The sequence below is a fragment of the Lytechinus variegatus genome, chromosome 2 (genome assembly GCF_018143015.1).
Source record: "Lytechinus variegatus isolate NC3 chromosome 2, Lvar_3.0, whole genome shotgun sequence".
Taxonomy (NCBI): domain Eukaryota; kingdom Metazoa; phylum Echinodermata; class Echinoidea; order Temnopleuroida; family Toxopneustidae; genus Lytechinus; species Lytechinus variegatus.
This window is the reverse complement of record NC_054741.1, coordinates 38,745,832-38,765,563: the sequence shown is the minus strand read 5'-3', so window position 1 is coordinate 38,765,563 and position 19,732 is coordinate 38,745,832. Positions and strand designations below refer to the sequence as shown.

Below are 19,732 nucleotides of genomic sequence, written 5' to 3'. Positions count from 1 at the left end.
AATCTGTATTACATGCCCTCCTATACAGTGCGTATCAAAAAAGTTTACACTTAGAAAAAATCCTGTAAAAATATACACTGGTAATATCCTGGTGATTTTTCTTCATTATGTCGAAAAATATTTCCGCTTGAGTAAGCACCACTTACTTTTAAAAAGTTAGTGAAAAATGATTTGCGCAGAACTTTGAAATAGTTATGCGAATAAAAGTAGACCTTAATCATGGAGAACACGTGGAATTTACCTAGTAAAATTGATTTGAAGATATCTTTTACCTTTTTAACTTGTTTCCTTGCTTAAAACACTTTGAAGAGTGCATTGTGCCCACCCCGCTCCCCCACACACCGAGGCCATCGTGACGATATTTGCTTTACACTGAGCTGTGATTTACATGAAGTGGCTTAGGCTTAATTTTCATTTAGTTAGTTATCGTCAAGCTTTGGAAAAGTGTAGAGAAGTGAGTATTAAATGAAAAATGAAATGTAAACCCACTTTAAATGATAAAAACTTCGTGAAAAAATGCTGGATATGTCTGATGTAAACTGTTCTTCAGATTCAGTTATGTCCTCAGATTCAGCTGGCGCAAAATGGGTAATGATTGTGCTTACAAAGTATTGAAATTTCATTTTGGGTGGCAAAATTGTTATAAATGCTTGAATGTATTCGTTTTATTACAATTGACTAAAAGGGCAAGGGAAATGTATGAGAAATGTTTTGCAGGGTAAGTTTGATTTCGCCCTTTCCCCTTGACACAGCGTGAAAACGAGCACTTCTGCGCAACCAAAGATTTCTGCGAGCTTTGCAAAAATGGACAGTGTTCACGGATATGTGATATTCTCTCAAAACTTTTACTTCCATTGGATAGATGAGACCCAAACCCGAGAATATATGTTAAAAAAATTACCCACATGTTGCATATTTTTCAATTCTCGGGTCTTTTTCAAAGTGTAAACTTTTTTTGATACGCACTGTAGAAAGAACACATGATCTACTGATAGATGTGATGAAAGAGGCAATGTAAGTGAAATATATACTAAAGTAATGGGGAGAGTTGCACAAGTGACATCACACATCTCTGTCGCATTGCCAATTCGAGGATCTCCATAGCATTAGTAATCGCAATATTCAAATGTTCATAACTTTTTCACTATTTGTCAGATTTTTCTCAAACTTTCATTTATCTGTTTCGTACCAGACTCATTACTTGGTAATTCAATCAGGTTGATTTCACTTTCAAAATGGACGTGGATAGATGACACGACAGTTGCTCCGGGCTTTATTTCATCTAAGATGTAGGGTTAGAATTAGGGCTGCAGAATGGTTTTATGTTGGGTTTAGGATAGGTATATAATGCTAAGTCCAGGGTTGAAGTTTGTCATTCCATTAGTGCGCAGAATTTATAGCAGAGTACTTGTCGCCAGAGCAGTTGTCATGGAACCGTGGGGATACATTTGAAGAGGAAAATAATTGTGAATGGAAGAGGTGGTTGAAACAGGAAACTCAAGAATGATGGAGAAAAGAAGTGAAAGAGAAAATCTTAGAATGACAACAGAGAGAGCTGAACAGGACTGGGATGAGTATGTTTTTTACACACACATGATAGGGGCTAACTTTGATTTGGAGGATTTGAATCAGACTACAAATCTTGGACTTTTCAGAGTCTTGGCTCAATTTTTCATAAAAAAGAGAACTTTGAAAATTTCTTCTCGGCGATATTTGAACCCACATCAATGATCTTTACTGCCGTAAAAATTTCAGTAGTGAATGGTTTTACCAATTATGCCACACCAGTTGAGCTGATTATAGCGTTAGAAATTATGCTGTATTCTGTTACATGAATATTCATGAGACGTAGTCTGACCAAATAAACCCTATAAGCCTGTTCAAGGTTGTAAATTGCGCACGAGCAGAAAATGGTCATTTGAGATAACCATGAAGGTGGCTTTCAAATTCACTGACATAGGCATTTGTGATTTTATGATTATTCATGTATTCCTTTCGAAATATTCATTTTATCACATCCAAGCTGAAGAGTAATAATTAGAGTCTTCAAAATCACTGGTATTTGACAGAAGCCTGAACAATAGTTTAAATGTGCCAATGGCAGACAATGAGAAGTTGATCATGAGCTAACCACGAACTGGCTTATTGGGTATGAAATATGTTTATGTTAATTAGCCCTTCTCCTAAGGGAGTGGGGATGTGACAGGGAGAGATGGATAGGTGTCTAGAAAACGAAAGAGAAGGGTGGATATTAAAAAATAATAAAAATAAAAGAGGATAGTTAGGACATTTTGATAGGTGACTGAGCAAGAGACTGAGAAAGACATTCAGTGGAAGAGGGAGGATAAGAGAAAAAAATATGGCAGAAGAGAGGGAAGGGTTTAGAAGAAAAGTGAACTAGATGTTTAAAGTGCCTTGTTTGTGCCTCCATTACAAAAAGTTAGCTGTAAAAATGGCAGAAAAAAGAATATTACTGTAATGGAGAAAAATCCATCAGAGTAAAAAAGTTAGAACTTTAATTATTTGACTTTCCTACATATCATGTGGTAAAAATCAATGAAATGTCATTTTCTCAGAAAATTGAAAATGGTTTTCACTGTACCTTCAGTATATCAATAGACACTTCATTTCACACCCCTTCCTAAAAAAAATTCCCCACGAACCATTAAAAAATTGAAATTTATGCATTTATATTACATAACATAAGGGGCAGCTGCTCGTTATGACGTCACCAATCCCAAACTTGAAAGTCTAATCTTTAATGGATTTTCCTCAAAACTTCACCAATATATTTAATAATTTTCTGCTATTTTTACAACAAACTTTTCTTTAGGGCAAACTTCCCCTTTAAGGGTTGACAAAAGAATGGAAAACAGTTTTACGCATTGGTGTTTATGTGTGAAGAAAGCGGAGAGACAAATAATGATTGAAATGTGATTACTGATTACTTTGTGTTGTGTAATATATGCCAAATCACTTCTTGAAAAACGAACCAGAAGTATAATTGTACACTCTTATAAGCATTTTATTCACATTGATGAACAAACATATGTTCATCAAAGCAATGAACTTTTACAAATTTTCTATAATCCAATATTTTTTTTACAAATATTTACATAAAATATAAGTACACCTGTATGAACTCAATGTGTAAAGTGAATTAACTTAAACACACAAAGTGTAGAATATATACCACATATGAATTTTGATGCCTCTGTAAGACCTACATCCTGCAACATGAATCAATTGAAGGTCTCTAGCCCAAATTCATAAAGGTGCATTTGAATCAATGGTTCATGCAAATGTCATCCTTTGGTCGTGCTAAATTTAGCACATAATCTTAATAAAAGGGTCCAAAAGGGTTCATAAAAAGTAATTTACGTAAACATTAGGCTCATTCATTTTTCAAGCCCAGCAACAATCAAATGCAATCATGAATTTAGCATCCTATGACAAACAGTGATGCTTGGTTAGCAATCATTACTAGACCTGTCTAAATACAGAATGTATGTTGAATCAAGTGTTAATGCATGAAATCTGTATGAACCATGTTTGTAAGGAAATTGTAATGACATATTCTCTATCATCTTTGTGAATTTGGGTATTTAAGTTACAAAATGCTAATAATTTTTTCTTTGAAAAATATAAGCACTTGGGATAATATGATGGACAGGCTTCTCTAGTCACAATCTAAGGTAGTGTGATGATATTACCAATAATAGTTCAACCAAAGAGTGTAATATCTTTCAACTCTACAAATACTTGAAATGTAGAAGGTGAGCCTAAGATCCGTCCCCACCCAATTCAAATATCAGAGAATTCTGAAAGGTAAAAGTTAAACTAAAAAATAAATATCCCTGGGCTTCCTAAAATAATTTGATTTTGGACGGAAAAGGTAATGCACATAATAAAGATAACATTCTATTACATGCAATTTGTTTCTCTCTGATGTCAGGACTGTTGTGTTTCAATATGTGATATTGGGCATTTATTTTTATTTCAATATTAGATCATAAGAACATTTTTTTGTGAATGCTTCAATTGTGTAACTAATTGATGCTCGAAGTAATTGTGATACATAAAGACACTTAATGCCTAAATCAATGATGTACTTTGGTATGTGCATGTTTACAAAATAACAATGAAAAGTATGGGTCGTAGACATTCTTCCAAAATAAATATCAACTAGTGAGATAGTTGGTACTTGCAGAATGGCTAATGATATTCAAGAGAGAATAAATGGAGGGTGTCACAGACTTGCTACTGAAGATACATATCAAACCAATCAGAAAATGATGTACTTCCAGTATGACTTTGAAAATTCAAGATGATAAAGTGAGTTTATATGAATATTCCACAAATGTTCTTAGAATGGTAAGTAACCATAGAACAAGATTATGTAGGAGCAGCCACCAATCCCGCTGCTCCCTGTCCCAGCTGCTGTCCCCCTATCGTGCTCTCAAGAGGCTTGAACCCTAGCTCTTCAGTTGGAACGCCAAACGCCTGTAGCTTGGCCTCATATGTACGTAGCAAGTCATTGTGTGCCTGTATGATAAAACACAAACGAAGAGTGAGATGTATTGCTTGTGACAATGTTCAGACATGTTCAAGATGAAGCGAACAGATTTTTAAAACAAAATAAAATCTTCAGCATGACAAAGTTATCCATACAAGTTTGACAAACTAAGTACCTTAGTTCTGTAACCATACAGACATACAAAAATAAGCAGACTATAAAAAGTGTTCATAATCACTATGTTGAATCTTCTACCCTAACATCAATGCTATCACAATTTGATCTTCCTTCAAATTTCTTAATAAAATGTAATACAACCCTGTCAATCAAACTGATATCTGTTCTCAATCATATGAAGACTATTAGTCTTACCTTGCAGACTCGAGCCAGCTCATACTGCAAATCTTTGATGGCACTGTTCTTGGAATCCAAGACATCCTACAGGGAAAAAAAATTGAGATGCAAACGGTTCATCAGTTCTAGTCATATATCATGACACATCATATCACACATAATACCATACACCATAACCAGGGATCATCACTTATCTGATCTAAAACCTGCTATCATGTTGATATTAAACAGCTATCATCATGATCATCATCAATATCACCATCATCAATATCATCATCATCATCATCACCACCATCTTCACCATCATCATCACCATCATCATCACTATCATCATCACCATCATCATCATCATCAGTATCATGGCTATAGGACCACTCATCTTCCAATCCACCTCATTAACGAGTAATTAATGCATATCACCATTGATGCAATCACAACTGCCATCACCACCAACAACACCACCATCAACATTGTCACTACAGTACGTACCTCCAGTTTTCTTGTAACCACAGTGAGTGCCGTAGGATCCAGATTGGATGCAGAAAGAACCTCGTTGAGTTGAGCCTCCTTCTTCTCTAATGTGTCGGAGAGGGCGCCGAGTTTCTTTTCAAGAAGAAGGTTCTTAAAGGAGCTCTTCTGCTGTACCTCATGGATGGCCTTCACAAACTTGGCATACAATTCATCTCTTTCACTCTGTAACTGTAGGTGGAAAAGAAAATGAAATGCATTTAAACAGATTTAGAGACCACCTGAATAGAAGTACATATCTATGTTACCTTTATTAGTTTTCCCAGTTGAAAAAAAAGGAACCTGAGCAATGTGCTGCATATAAAGACGATTTTCTTGTCTCCCGTAGGGTGATCTTTATACATAGGTTTTACTTTAGTTATTTGTTTCAATTTCACTAATAAATAGTTATCTCCCATGTGGCCTTAATATAATACAACATATAAAATGCACATTACAGAATAATTAAAAACAAACAGTTCATAATAGAAAATCTAGAGCTAACAAAAAGAAGTATAGAGGTGACATATTGAAATGAACAAATCATTTTTCAACACATCCACTACATACCATGTAGAAACGAAATATAAAACATATTTATGCTCACCTGTTCAAATCTCTGTTCCAGTACATCATGTTCCCATTGAAGATCTTTGTATTCCTTATCCATGATCTTTAACCTTGCTTTAGCACTCTGTAAGAAAAACCGTACACAATGAATGGCATGACATCAACTGGTTTTTAATCTTTCCATTATTAAAGGGCAAAACAATGATTAAAGACCAACAATGATGGTAAACAGTGATTCAGAATAAATTCATACTCATTAGACCTAAATATACTTTTACTATTATGAAATAATGACACTTCAACATTTCAATGAGGCAATATTCAACATCTACATAAAGCCATATGAATGGAGATATAATTAAAGAATAGTAGTAATAATAATAAAAAAGAAATTGATGGATATGTGCTTATCATTCATAACACATTGCAACTCAAAATGTGAATTTTATTTATAAAATATAAATACATGTATAAAACAATTGGATTGGATTGTTTATAGGAGCGCCTTGAGCACCTAACAAGGTGGATATGTGCGTAATATAAATACCCTATATTATTTATCTTAGGATTATTCTTTAAATAATTTCACCAAAATGTCTAATTATTTTCCAAATAATTCTCTAGTTAAAGACTCCAGTGTGATGTATACATACCGCCAATGAAGCCTTGTCTTTTTCATAATTGGCTAGTTGTCTGGTTAGTTCTGCTACCTCCTCTCTTGCTTTCTCTAATGGTTCTTTCAGACGTCTATTCTCAGCCTGGATCTCATTCATATGCTTCTCCATCCTCTCCTCTTTCTTCTTCATTTCTTCTACTTGTTCCTATGGCAACAAAGAAAGAATATTGCAATTTTACCTTATGACTTCATGATCTGATAAAACATACAAATACTAAAAAAAAATACAAGTCTCATCGTGAAGCATTGTTAAGAAATCACATCTGAACATACTGTTCTCCATAAAAGCAGTGCATACTAGCATAATATTGATACTTTTTTATCTTGCCTGCTATAGCATATTTGCCAAATCTACATGCTTTTCCATAACTTTCAAGCTGTAATAATGCAAAAGCTAAGTTATAAGCAGTGATGACAGAATTATCTAACAAAAAAAAAAAAGCTAACACCAGATGTTTATTAACATGTCTTGTGCTTTAATAGACACAGGGACAAAAAGGTTCCATGGAAAAGGGAGAATATCAAACTGCAACATATCAATAAAATTAAAAGTCTTGTTGGACATTAAACCATCATAATCTTTAATAATAAAGTTGAATATTACCTTGAGTGAGTTAATGAGAGCCAGGTTATTGAGTGTGATATCATTGTAGTAATTCTTGATATCACTGAAAGCTTTCTCATGATTCCTCATTAGTGTATTGATCTGACTATTCTTCCTCTCCTCAATCTCATGAATTTCAGTTTTTCGTCGTAGTTCAAGCTCTTCTCTCAATGAACGCATCTTCCTCTCGTATTTAGCTTCGATTTCTAGGATAAAAAGGAGTACAGAATAATGATAAGTTCAGGCAACTGCTAAATATAAGCAAAAGTTTTTATTCTGTAGATTTAATTCTCATGCATCAAATTACTTCATAAACCTTGTCATACTTCAAGCTGGTACATCATTAAATGAAATAAAATTGAAGAGTAATTATATTGTATCAGGATTATTAACGGAAATACGTTTTTCGCATGCATCTTGTGAATTAGATCAAATATGAGATCCAAATCATGGGATGATAGCCAGAAATGTCTATCCATTATTTCAACTTTTTCAGCGAGCTTTTACTTTTCACAATTGTAATCAACAATAATAACATTATTTTTTTTTTGCATTGTAAATCTTTTGATGAAACTTCAACCAAAAATAGCAATGGAATTGAATAACTACTTTTTAAAAATGTGAATTATGTTATTTAATAAAATATGACACTATGAATAATTCAAGTGTGATACAGAAATTGGTGGTAAATGACTCATTTCGTTTTAAAGTATCTTTGCAATGTCTACATTTAACCTGAAACAAATGAAGAAAAAAAAATCAAATGATTACAATAAATGTTTCATACTATAATGGGTAAATTGGACATATAGACATGACTGGAATAAAATTCATGATCTTTCTTACCTCTTGCTTCTCTTTCAAAGTCTGCTCTAAGATTGGTTACTAACTCATCATTTTTCTAAGAGGAAACAAAATATTGAAAGTTGACAATATTACTAGAAAATAATCCCTACCTCACAAATGGTTGACAGTACAGCATTAATAAAAATGTCAACAAACATGTTCAATCACCAAATAAAATCAAATGCACAACCAAAATGTAAATGTGTTCCTTCTAGAAAGCATTCTCCTTTCCCTTTAAAATACAAACAAAAACAACAACAATACAAGTGGAATGCCTCTGGCCGTCTCACCTGCATCACGCGGTTCAATATAGCAGCAGTGCTGACTTTGAATACTACTCTAACTCACACAAGATGTTCAGTGATACATGGTTACTCTTATGTCCACTTTTTATGAACGAGACCAATAAACTTACAGAGATATGATGGTTATTCAACAAAAAACCCCAACATAGCCAAAGTTCATTGACCTTACATGACCTTTGACCTTGATCATGTGACCTGAAACTCGCACAGGATGTTCAGTGATACTTGATTACTCTTATGTACAAGTTTCATGAATCAGATCCATAAACTTTCAAAGTTATGATGGTAATTCAACAGATACCCCCGATTCGGCCAAAGTTCATTGACCCTAAATGACCTTTGACCTTAATCATGAGACCTGAAACTTGCACAAAATATTCAGTGATGCTTGATTACTATTATGTCCAAGTTTCATGAATCAGATCCATAAACTTTCAAAGTTATGATGGGAATTCAACAGATATCCCAAATTCGGCCAAAGTTCATTGACCCTAAATGACCTTTGACCTTGGTCATGTGACGTGAAACTCATGCAGGATGTTCAGTGATACTTGATTAACCTTATGTCCAAGTTTCATGAACTAGGTCTATATATTTTCTAAGTTATGATGACATTTCAAAAACTTAACCTCAGGTTAAGATTTCGATGTTGATTCCTCCAACATGGTCTAAGTTCATTGACCCTAAATGACCTTTGACCTTGGTCATGTGACATGAAACTCTAATAGGATGTTCAGTAATACTTGATTAACCTTATGGCCAAGTTTCATAAACTAGGTCCATATACTTTCTAAGTTATGATGTCATTTCAAAAACTTAACCTCAGGTTAAGATTTGATGTTGACGCCGCCGCCGTCGGAAAAGCGGCGCCTATAGTCTCACTCTGCTTCGCAGGTGAGACAAAAAACCTCTTGACAGATTGATCAATCCTTTTTTATCAAGGGAAGACAGATGGATATATATTTTTTCTGTAACATTTTTGGGAAATGAATATCATGAATAACAAGAATCTCAACTTATCTCTGTACATGTTGTCTTACGGGAGACAGCTTGACCTTTTTCACAGTTCTGTTAAATCATCAAATTCTTACCATTTTGAGATCTTTGATGATATCCTCATGTGCTAGCTCCTGTTCCTTGAGAGAGACTTTAAGATTGCGTTTATCTTTCCTGAGATCACCTTCCGATGAACGGTTATCATCCTGGGCAAGCTTCAATGCCACTGCACTCTCTGCTTTAAGTTCAGATATGTTATTCTGATGCTCGTACAACAAGTGCTTGACCTTTTGCTTGTAAACCTATGCAAAGGAAAGTTACTACTATATAACTAATCTACAATTACAGAATGCATGGATATTGAATGGAATTCTCTGAGTATTCAACAAGTTTGCAATAAATTACAATGTACATCAAATGAAAAACAAACCTCACTGAAAATATGTTTCAGAATATGCAGTTCATTGTTTAAAACAAGGACAGAAATAATTCCATCTGATATTTTTCACAGCTGTTTTTACAACGACGTTATTTCTTTTACATACTGCAACAAAGCTGATATTTCAAATGATTTAGGAAAATTTAAAATGAAAAGGAAATATATTTCACATGCATGTAGTATTACAATTACATTACTAAAAATATGAAACTATCAAAATACAAAAAAAGAGCTCTGAAATCTTCACTAACACCATGGAATATTGATAAACATAAATATACATGTAGCATAATCATTAAAATCATTAAAATCAAGTTTATGTTGAGTTATAGGGTATTCAATATTTACGCATAAGAATTTGATAAGAATTTCAGTTATTTGCATTAAAAGATTCGGAGAATAGTTATAAAGACAAACCTTGATTTCAACTTGATGCCTCTCTTCAGCATCTTCCATTTCTCTGTCTTTATTTCTAAGACCAGCTTTAGACTCTTCAAATTGCCTCTTGGTGATCTCCCAGAATGTATTCACTTTATCTCTCTCAAGCTGAAAGTAATTCCTCTCTTCTCTCTCCCGATCTAACTCCTCTCTCAACCTCGTGATATGCTCCTCCAACTATAATAATAATAAAATAAAAGCAATTGACAGTCAGGCATTTAATAGTAGGTTAGTCTACTTCACAATGCCTGTTTTATAATAAGTGGTATGCCTCTAGCACACTTGCCTACATTACGCGATTCAATACAACTGCAGTACTGACTCTGAAAACAACTAATACCCTTTTTACACAGGCTAAAATTTCCTTAACCCCGTACTATAGGTGGGGCTAAATTGCCATTTAGCCCCACCTATAGTACGGGGTTAAGCTTAGCCCACTTTCTTTTTACACAGCATTTTTGCAAAGTGGGCTAACCCCACCTATAGTACGGGATTATTTGGCCCTGCAAAAAAGCAGGGTTATCCCACCAATTGCGGTGCTAAGAGCAATAGTACAGGGTTAAGATCGCATGTGTAAAACGAAAGTGGGTTAAGCTTAACCCCGTACTATAGGTGGGGCTAAATGGCAATTTGGCCCCACCTATAGTACGGGGTTAAGGAAATTGTAGCGTGTGTAAAAAGTGTACGAGTGAAGTACTTGTACTACGAATGATTGACAAAAACCACTAGTCCGGGGTTAGCGAGTTTCGTGTGTGAAAAGCAAGCATTCCTTATCCGGGGTTAGCAATAACAATTTGGCATGTGTGAAAAGGAAAAAAAATAGTACGGGGTTAAGGATAGTACGGGGTTAGCGATAGTCCGGGGTTAAGAAAATCCTGTGTAAAAAGGGCATAAGAAGATTAATTATTCATAAAAACACCATCATGGTACTAAAATACTAAGTTCATTGACACTAAATGACCTTTTACCTCGATCATGTGACTAGAAACTCATGCAAAATGATCTTACTTGATTCACCCTATTATTAAAGCTGAATAGCTCTAAAAAATTGCAATTGCTGAAAATGAGCAAAATAAACATGAATTCATATCAAATGTCAGGTATTTTTCCAAGCAATATAAATAATTTGTCCCATATATGCTCTTCTTTGTTGGTGATCATCAGTGTTGTCAATATTCAGCTAAGATTTTGTGATTTCAAAAGGACAAGTTTAGGCTATTGTACCAGATCTCGATAATTGGGTGACAATTAACATTTATTTTATAGACTTTCTCATTGTTTGCTGCAACTACGGTACATTATTTTACCTTTAAACGTACAGAATAGAGAGGGAAATTAAAAGATTATATACTACACACTAAATTCATTTATTCAAATTTCAAGAGGGAATCAGAAAATCATCAGAACTGAGGGGAAAACAGCATAAATTTTTAAGAAATTCACACAAGATATGTACCGTACATGCGCTAGTATTCAACCCATTTGGAGACCTTCATATTCAAATATATAGAAAAAAGGGAATCTACTTAAAATTCAGACCTTTCTCATTTTCAAGGGGAAATTCAGGGCTGTCTGTTGGCAGTATTGTTTTTATCAATCTGTTGACTGTACGCGCATGCGATAGAATGAAGTGGCGATGGCTTTTTGCACTAGTATTCCACCTACCAACACTAGTATTCAACCTAGCGATGAAAGATGGCCCTGTCTCTCAATCTGACCTTGTCCCATCCGACTATGGACTAGACCATTTGAGAGGAGACCAAACAGGGAATAACTCAAAGCCAGAGACTGATATACATCTAGATCTAGTTGAGTAGTCTAAACCATTTCATAATTCACTATCTATCATCACCAGTGATACTAGTGCCATTCAGTGAAAAAAGTCATCGCTGCATAATTTGATCCTCCGCACATATAGTCGACAGATTGATAAAGAAAATACCGACAACAGATTACCATGGAAATAACAAAGGTATGAAATTAAGATAAAATCCCTATTTCTAAATATTTGGGGGAATTTCTCCAAATAGATTGAATTGTGCCGGGTTGAATACTAGTGCCCAGATCTATTGTGTTAAAAAGAGAACATACCTGTTCCTTAGACATTTCCTCTGTAGAGATTCCATCAATGACAGTTGGGGTCTTGGCCTTGGCAGACTTCTTCTTACCCTTTTTCTTCCCCTTCTTTGGAGGCTAATACAATGAAATGAAAAAGAAAATAAAATGTATACATTCTGCTAGGACATGCAGTCTGATACTTTAATGAAAAAAGATTTGGGGATACTTGTTGGCAAATGTTCCAATCCAGGGAAGGGTTATGTGTTGAGAAACATCAAAATGAAAGAATCAGTAAATCTGCCATGAACGTTAGAACTTTCTTTACTCATTACATGCTTAAAATGTATTAGCACCGAGCATTGAGAGTCTGTTGATCTATCCAATGGATTTGCTCTTTACCATTTCCAAACTTAGCATGCCACGTATTCATATCAGTACAACATCTGATCATCGGGTTCCATGACATTTGCTTCAGCGACAATTGCTCCATTCAAAATTCCACTCACTAATCTAATGACCAACTTCAACCTTGAGTTTAACATTATACCTTATCCTAAACCTAACATAAAACCTTATTGCAGACCCTACCACTAACCCTACATCTTAGATGAAATTGAGCATGGAGCTAATGTTGTGTCACTGATCATCAATATAATTATAAAGAGAACTAAGAGTGTTGCTAAGGTGAGCACATAATACGCCAACCTGTAACGCGGAAAAATTGAGTTATTGGTCAAGCAAGAAAAGTGGAAGGTGGCGACTTCACCTTTGACATTCTGACCTCAAAATCAATAGAATTGCTGTGATCTATGCTAGTATCATACAAACCAAATTATATGAGCCTAGGTTAAGTTCAACTTATATACCTTTCATAAACCCAATTATGCGGCTAATAGCAGCATAATTTGGTTGTAAAATCGGAGGAGGACCAGAGTTATCCGCATTATTTTGATGCTGCAATTATCCGCATAATAGCAGCGTCTGGACCAGATTTTGACTTTATGAACGCATTTCGAAAGTAATGCGGATAATTGCCATGGAGCAGTCACAAGGTCACCCTTTTCCAACGCAACCGCATCGGAGGGGATGTATGTGGTTGCCATGACGATTATCCTCCTTTTTCAGGACGGGCACTCGTAAAAATAGTGCTGATTATTTCAGAGTTTATGAACACAATTTTTATTGAATTATCCGCATTACTCTAATAGGTGGCTAATTGGAGGATAGGTTTATGAAAGGGGTATAAAGGATTGTATTTACAAAGACTGCAGAAGGGTAAGATGAAAATCTTGACCTTTGACCTCAAAATCAATAGACTTCCTGGGATCCATGCTAATACCATACACACTAAATTATATGAGCCTAGGTTAAGCTAAACTAAAGTTATCGCCTTTACAAGGACTGCAGAATGGTAGGATGAAAACCTGTCACTGTGACCTTGACCTTTAATTTTTTTATCTAAAAATCAATAGGCTTCCTAGAAGCCATGCTAGTTTCATACACACCAAATTATGAGCCTACATGTAGGTTTAGTTAAACTAAAGTTATCGCGTTTACAAGGACTGCAGAAGGGCCAGATGAAAATATGTCACTGTGACCTTGACCTTTGACATTTTGATCTCAAAATCAATAGGCTTCCTGGGATTCATGCTAGTATCATACATACCAAATTATATGTGCCTAGGTTAAGCCAAACTGAAGTTATCGTGTTTACAAAGAAAAGTTAACGGACAGACGGACACTGAGCGTGATACCATATGTCCCGTCTAGGACGGATGTGTAAAAAGTTTAACAATAAAAAATAACAATTTCTAACTACTGTCAAACTCCCAACACAACCATCAGAATGACAAATATGTTGAAAAATTTAGCCTATCAAGTACATGTACATGTAGACAACTAAAGATATCAATAAATGGCAAGATTATCCAGAGAGTCCACTTTGTTAAATTTTTAGGTATTTTTATATATGAAAACATGTCATGGACTGATCACATTATGTATATTGCTAACAAAGTGTCAAAGGGTGTAGGTATTGTTGGTACACTGCGAACAATTTAATCTAAAAATATACTGAGATTGCTTTACAATACATTTATTTTATTTTACTATTTTTTACTTCCTGTAATGCTGTTTGGGCAAAAACTTACAAACCTCAGTTGAAGTCCCTCTTTTTATTACAAAAGAAGGCTGTTAGAATATATTCTTTGAATTCATATTATGCCCATAGTAGGCCACTGTTCAAATCACTCCAAATTCTTGACATTTATCAATTGAATAGATATTGCATCTTGATTTTATTGTTCAAACATAAAATTGTTTTTTTTAACCTTGTTTACACAATAGTAAGTATGCTTTCATTAAATATGTCAGTACATAACTATAATACAAGGAACAAAATATATAATAATATATTTTATAATATATAAAAATATATATCATTTATGGGCAGTCAAAAATCCTATTTGCTTTATTCATTCAGTCACATGCCAAGTAATATAAAATAAATAATGCATTTACAAAAAACGGTATTAAAAAGCATTTAATCAATCTTCAACTTGTGTAGATTTATTTTCCACTCTTTACTTTTGTGTAGGGTTTGTTTGGTTTGATTTTTGTTTGTTCCCCCTTTGTTTGATCTTGGGTTTTTTTGGGGGGGTTGTTTGTTTTGTGTTTAATTGTGGGCAAATAAGTTCTTACATCTTACTTTGTCAATTACATTTTGTCTAATTCCTTTAGGGGATCTAGACTTCAGTTTCTATAATTTCCCTATTTCCTCTGTTCTTGAAAATGTTAACTTATTGTATACATATATATTTTATGTGGAAGACTTTCGTAATACATGTACATGAATATGGATTACATTTGCTTGATTATGCATTTTCATGAATTTTTATATTGTGATTTTTAATTGGAAATAAATAAATTGAACTTGACTTGACCATGTAAAATTACACAAAAGAAAAACAGAATCAAATGGTTTTCCATGGGCCAGGGTTGAAAAAAAATGCTGATCGCCATTTTGGATTCGGCGGTGAATACGTGTGGGTTACTGTGAACCGGCCTAAAATCATTGATTTTAAGATGTTTATAAAGAGAAAGGGCAAGGAGTGAATCTGTGTCCGATAGTAAGTTTAGTCACTGTAGAGTAAGCTGAAAGTATGTTTTGGTCATATGTTGCCTTTGTTACCATAAAGTGCCACTGTTTGTCACTGGATTTTGAGAGTATTTGTCCCCCCGAGGGTTCGGATAGGTGGAGTGGTGATGAAGTGTAGTGGAGCCTAAGCCTATATTACATGAATGTCTTTCATATTACATGAAATGCCTTTTCAACCAATCAGACTTTCAGTCAGATTTTGTAATGAATATCTGTTTACATTGCAGGTAACTTAAGGTTATTTTCTTAGAACGGTATAAGATACAGATGGGGCATTGCATTCTGAGCCAGGGAAAAATATTGATTAGCTATCTTAGCCCACTCACACATATTGCTAGGTTACTATTAGTATAGATCTACTAGTAATACTAACTTAGCCCCCCCCCCCCTGGTCAAAATAGCCCTGGAACTAGTTAGTAGTTGGTCACCATGGAATTTTGAGATCACGATATAAGCGAAGAAACCCTCGACTTAATTCATAATTCCCTCAAGTGATTTTTAATCTATGATCTTGCCTTCTGTTTGGTATTTATGATTTTAATTAATTTTGTGTGAACTGAGTCAGTGAGTGTGAATGTGAACATTTTTTGATCGAATAAAAAAATTTGATAATTTTTTTAATGTGTGCATGTTACCCCAATTTAATGGAGGTAAAATAATTTGTTCCAAATCAATACGTATCACAGACATATATGGATAAATCCAAATGTTGAAATATAACCATGATAAACTATTTAAATATCAAAATGGGCAAATCGGCTGATGCGCGTGCTGCATGCAGATTCTCAGCCTACTGACAGCCCACAGCCTGCCTGGGCTAACGGCCTAGCAACTTGGTCGAGTCCGCATCAACTAGATAAATCCTGCTGCCATCATTACTTTTAACTTAATACACAAAATCGTTAAATAAATCGCACAATGGAACAATATGTAAGCTAAAAAACATAATGATGGATCAAATTAACAACTCACCATTTTGAATCGAAGATATCTAGGTCTCTTTCGGCTGAAAAATACGACAGTTTCTTGTACCTCACTCTTGTTTGTTGTTGATCATAGAAACCAATGAAAAAATAACCCGGATGTAAAAAAAAGTGAATTTCGCGTGCGCCATCTATTGTGAAAAACATTATAGTTTGGCAAAGCAGGGGCCCGTTGCAGAAAAAGTTGCAATCAATCGCAACTTTAAAAATCATGCGCAACTTGATTTTCAACCAATCAACAGCGCGCATTTGAAACTTGCGATTGATTTTTTGACTTGCGTTTAAACGCAACTCTTTCTGCAACGGGCCCCTGGATGGGGGACCAACAACTCGTACTTTTTTGATGAAAAAAAATATCAGACAAAAAAGCAAAATAATAAAGAGGCAGATTAGAGAGGGAACGGAGAATTTTTGAAAGTCGGAGGGGGGGGGGGGGTAACATATTAACATGCAAATTGAAATATCAAATTTTCATTGGCGATTAATTAATTTTCACTTCTGTACAATAGTATAGTAATGGTTTATTGGCAAATAATGCTTGGCAGCCAGTAGATGAAATATACATGTTTACAAAATATAAGAACATACAAAGATATTTTACAAAGAGTACATGATAAAAAAAAGCAATCATTCAATATATAATAGATTAAATTACACAAATATTTTCATTAAGATGGATCTAATTACATAAATGAGTTCTAAGTGTAAGTTAAATTATAAATCGCATTGAATCACATATTGCATAGATAGACAGAAGAAAGCAAAACGAAAAAAATGGTAAAACAAAAGGAAATCATATTCGGGAGGTCAGCAAAAATATAATAGACCAAGCATTGAAAGATTCATTACTGATTAATGAGTAAGCAACATAAATGTGTAATCATCTTATTAAAGTTGCATTAATGTTGCAGATAAATAAAAAGATATTAATGGAATTATAGATTAAAAGGAAATGAAATGCATATATGACCATTTAGTTATTACAAACGTACAGATGATTTTGGGGTTTCAACTAAAGGAAAGCAGACTCTAAACATTACAGGCAATCAGAAAGAAACAGATCGACAAGAAAGTGTATATTTTGATAATTAGGAAATTTGCATAAAAAGAGAAAAATTGCTACACTACAGTATTGGTGAACAAAACGAACTATTAGGGTTACTTTTTTCCATTTAACAGATCAACGAAGTAGGGGAGTGGACTGTTTTGGAATCTTTCCGTTTTGCATCGGAATTGTTCATAGATGAGATTTTGACGGAGCTGTTTGTTGTTATTTCTTTTTGGGGTATAGCCAGTTCGAGTAGATAGGGTGTTTTGATAGAGATTTAGCAAAATCTAGACATAATTTTCTGAATAAGGTAGAGGAGAGGACCAGAAGCAACCAGCCACCCCCCCCCCCCTTCCCACCAGTTACACTATTCCAAGATTATAAAGTGCAGAGTTTGAACATAAGCAGAGAGACGATTAGAAAGTTCAGAATTTTCAAATTTGCACAAACATGTAATCACGTCTTGATGAAAGTACTGTACTGTATTTTTATAAGAGAATATCAATTCGATAGACAGCAATCTGTAATAGAACAGGAATTGGATGGTTGAAATAAAGGGAAAGAAAATGAAGTATTGGAGTACTGGCAGCGTTTTAACAATCTCTTTCTTAAAATCTAAATTCATGTGGGCTAATTAGTACTCTTTAAAATGAGGGCGAACAAAATATAGGGAAGGTATAAAACACTCAACAAAAAAGGTCCAAGATAAACTTTAGAAGAGGAGAAAGGAAAGTATAAAAAGAGAACAAAGAGAAAGACGGAGAGAAGACGAAATAAAGTATTTGTTTCTCTTCTGTTTTTTGTTTTATTATACCTTTTGTTCTATTTTGTTTTTATTTTTTTCCCATTTTCTTTTACTACCGTCTACCATTTCATTTTTTCTCCATAAGATTTATCTTCATAGGATGGTATTCACCTGTGCACCCATTCCCCCTTCACTGAAGTGCCCCTCTTTGTTATGAAGCAACATTTTTTTTCAAAATATATTTTTCTTCCCTTCCCATTTATGTCCCACCTCTCTCCCTTTCCCCCACTTCTCATCCTTTCCCTTTCCTTTCATTTCACTTTCCTCGAATCCATGCATTTGACATTCTAAGCACTTTTTAGAATCCCCAACAATGAATTTGAGTACGACGCATGCCGAGCTGAAATCTTCGATACTCTGACATAAAAATAGACTCTCTGCAGTGACCCATAAAAATGATATCTCATTAAAGTAAGCATTGGCGGCGGAAGCCAAACATTTCAGGGGGGGGACCACCAAAATTTTTGGACAAGCATGCAAAAAAAAAGAAAAGGTTATCATCCCAAAAATTTAGGGGGGGGGGTCGTGACACGTCCCCGCCCCCCCCCCCCCGCTTCCGCCGCTATGAATAATGCGACCAGAACGCTTGAAATTCTTAAGCATGTTTTTATATACTATAAACGTTTCTCAGTATACATAAACAGCGCTATAAGCGCGAGATGATATTGATCGGATGTCTGTTTTTTATAGAAAAAAATTGACATTAATTATAATTCTTTGCACTTTTTGTAATCACAAGAGATTATCATGCTCATTAAAAATGCAAGTGCAAAGCGTGAGCTGTTAATTTTTGATATTTCTACTCATAAAGAACATGCAGGCTGTGTATCTCAGTATGCGAGCGCGAAGCGCGAGCCGATATTTCACTACATCTACCGAAATGGAACCTTTTAAGCACTGTTCAACATTGTAATGAGGGAAATTTGGAAGAGGATATGGATTTCAATATGCGAACTTGCGATGTGCGAGCTGGAACTATTTTGGCGATTAAAATCTAACGACATTGCTGTGCAATTTGACATTTACCGACATAGATGATGGAACCTAAAGACCGAGCAAGAACACGGTACTGTACGCAGTTGGAACAGCCTTGTGTGGCCCGACAGTTCATCGATTTTTTGACAGAAGTCGGTCCAAATTAACCTTGCACTTGCGTAACAGACATTAACCCCCCCCTAAAAAACAACAACAATCCAGTATAAGACTCTGCATATTGATTGCACGGGACATCAAAGTTACGACCTCGAAAGTGTTTCGCACTCCCCATCCCATTCTCTCTCTAATTTCTTCTCCTTTTAATTTTCCTATTGGTTTCGTCTTTCTCTTTTCCCCTTTCTTCCTTTTCTCAATTCTTTTCCCTTTTTCTTCCCATTTCTCTTCCTCTCTTTAAAAAACACACACCGTCTTAAAAAAAGGTGGTTTTGAAATAC

The 19,732-nt window shown here is 34.7% G+C and overlaps 1 protein-coding gene across 1 annotated transcript; it reads right to left on the bottom strand.

The window, feature by feature from the left end:
• Positions 1-3,007: 3,007 nt before the first annotated feature.
• On the bottom strand, positions 3,008-16,544 carry LOC121408058 (dynein regulatory complex subunit 4-like). The gene is made up of 11 exons (XM_041599381.1): positions 16,439-16,544; positions 12,343-12,444; positions 10,231-10,428; positions 9,470-9,676; positions 8,074-8,128; positions 7,228-7,433; positions 6,601-6,768; positions 5,985-6,071; positions 5,360-5,569; positions 4,889-4,954; positions 3,008-4,545 (listed from the first exon to the last, which is right to left on the bottom strand). The coding sequence occupies exons 1-11, from the start codon at positions 16,439-16,441 to the stop codon at positions 4,396-4,398; spliced, it is 1,452 nt and encodes a 483-aa protein (XP_041455315.1). The 5' UTR covers positions 16,442-16,544; the 3' UTR covers positions 3,008-4,395.
• Between the last annotated feature and the right edge of the window lie 3,188 nt (positions 16,545-19,732).

Coding starts and splice junctions, on each gene's coding strand:
- LOC121408058 (XM_041599381.1), bottom strand. Junction 10,429..12,342: donor AGGAAATGTCTAAGGAACAG/GTATGTTCTCTT, acceptor TTATTATTATAG/TTGGAGGAGCATATCACGAG. Junction 5,570..5,984: donor TGGAACAGAGATTTGAACAG/GTGAGCATAAAT, acceptor TTCCACCTACAG/TTACAGAGTGAAAGAGATGA.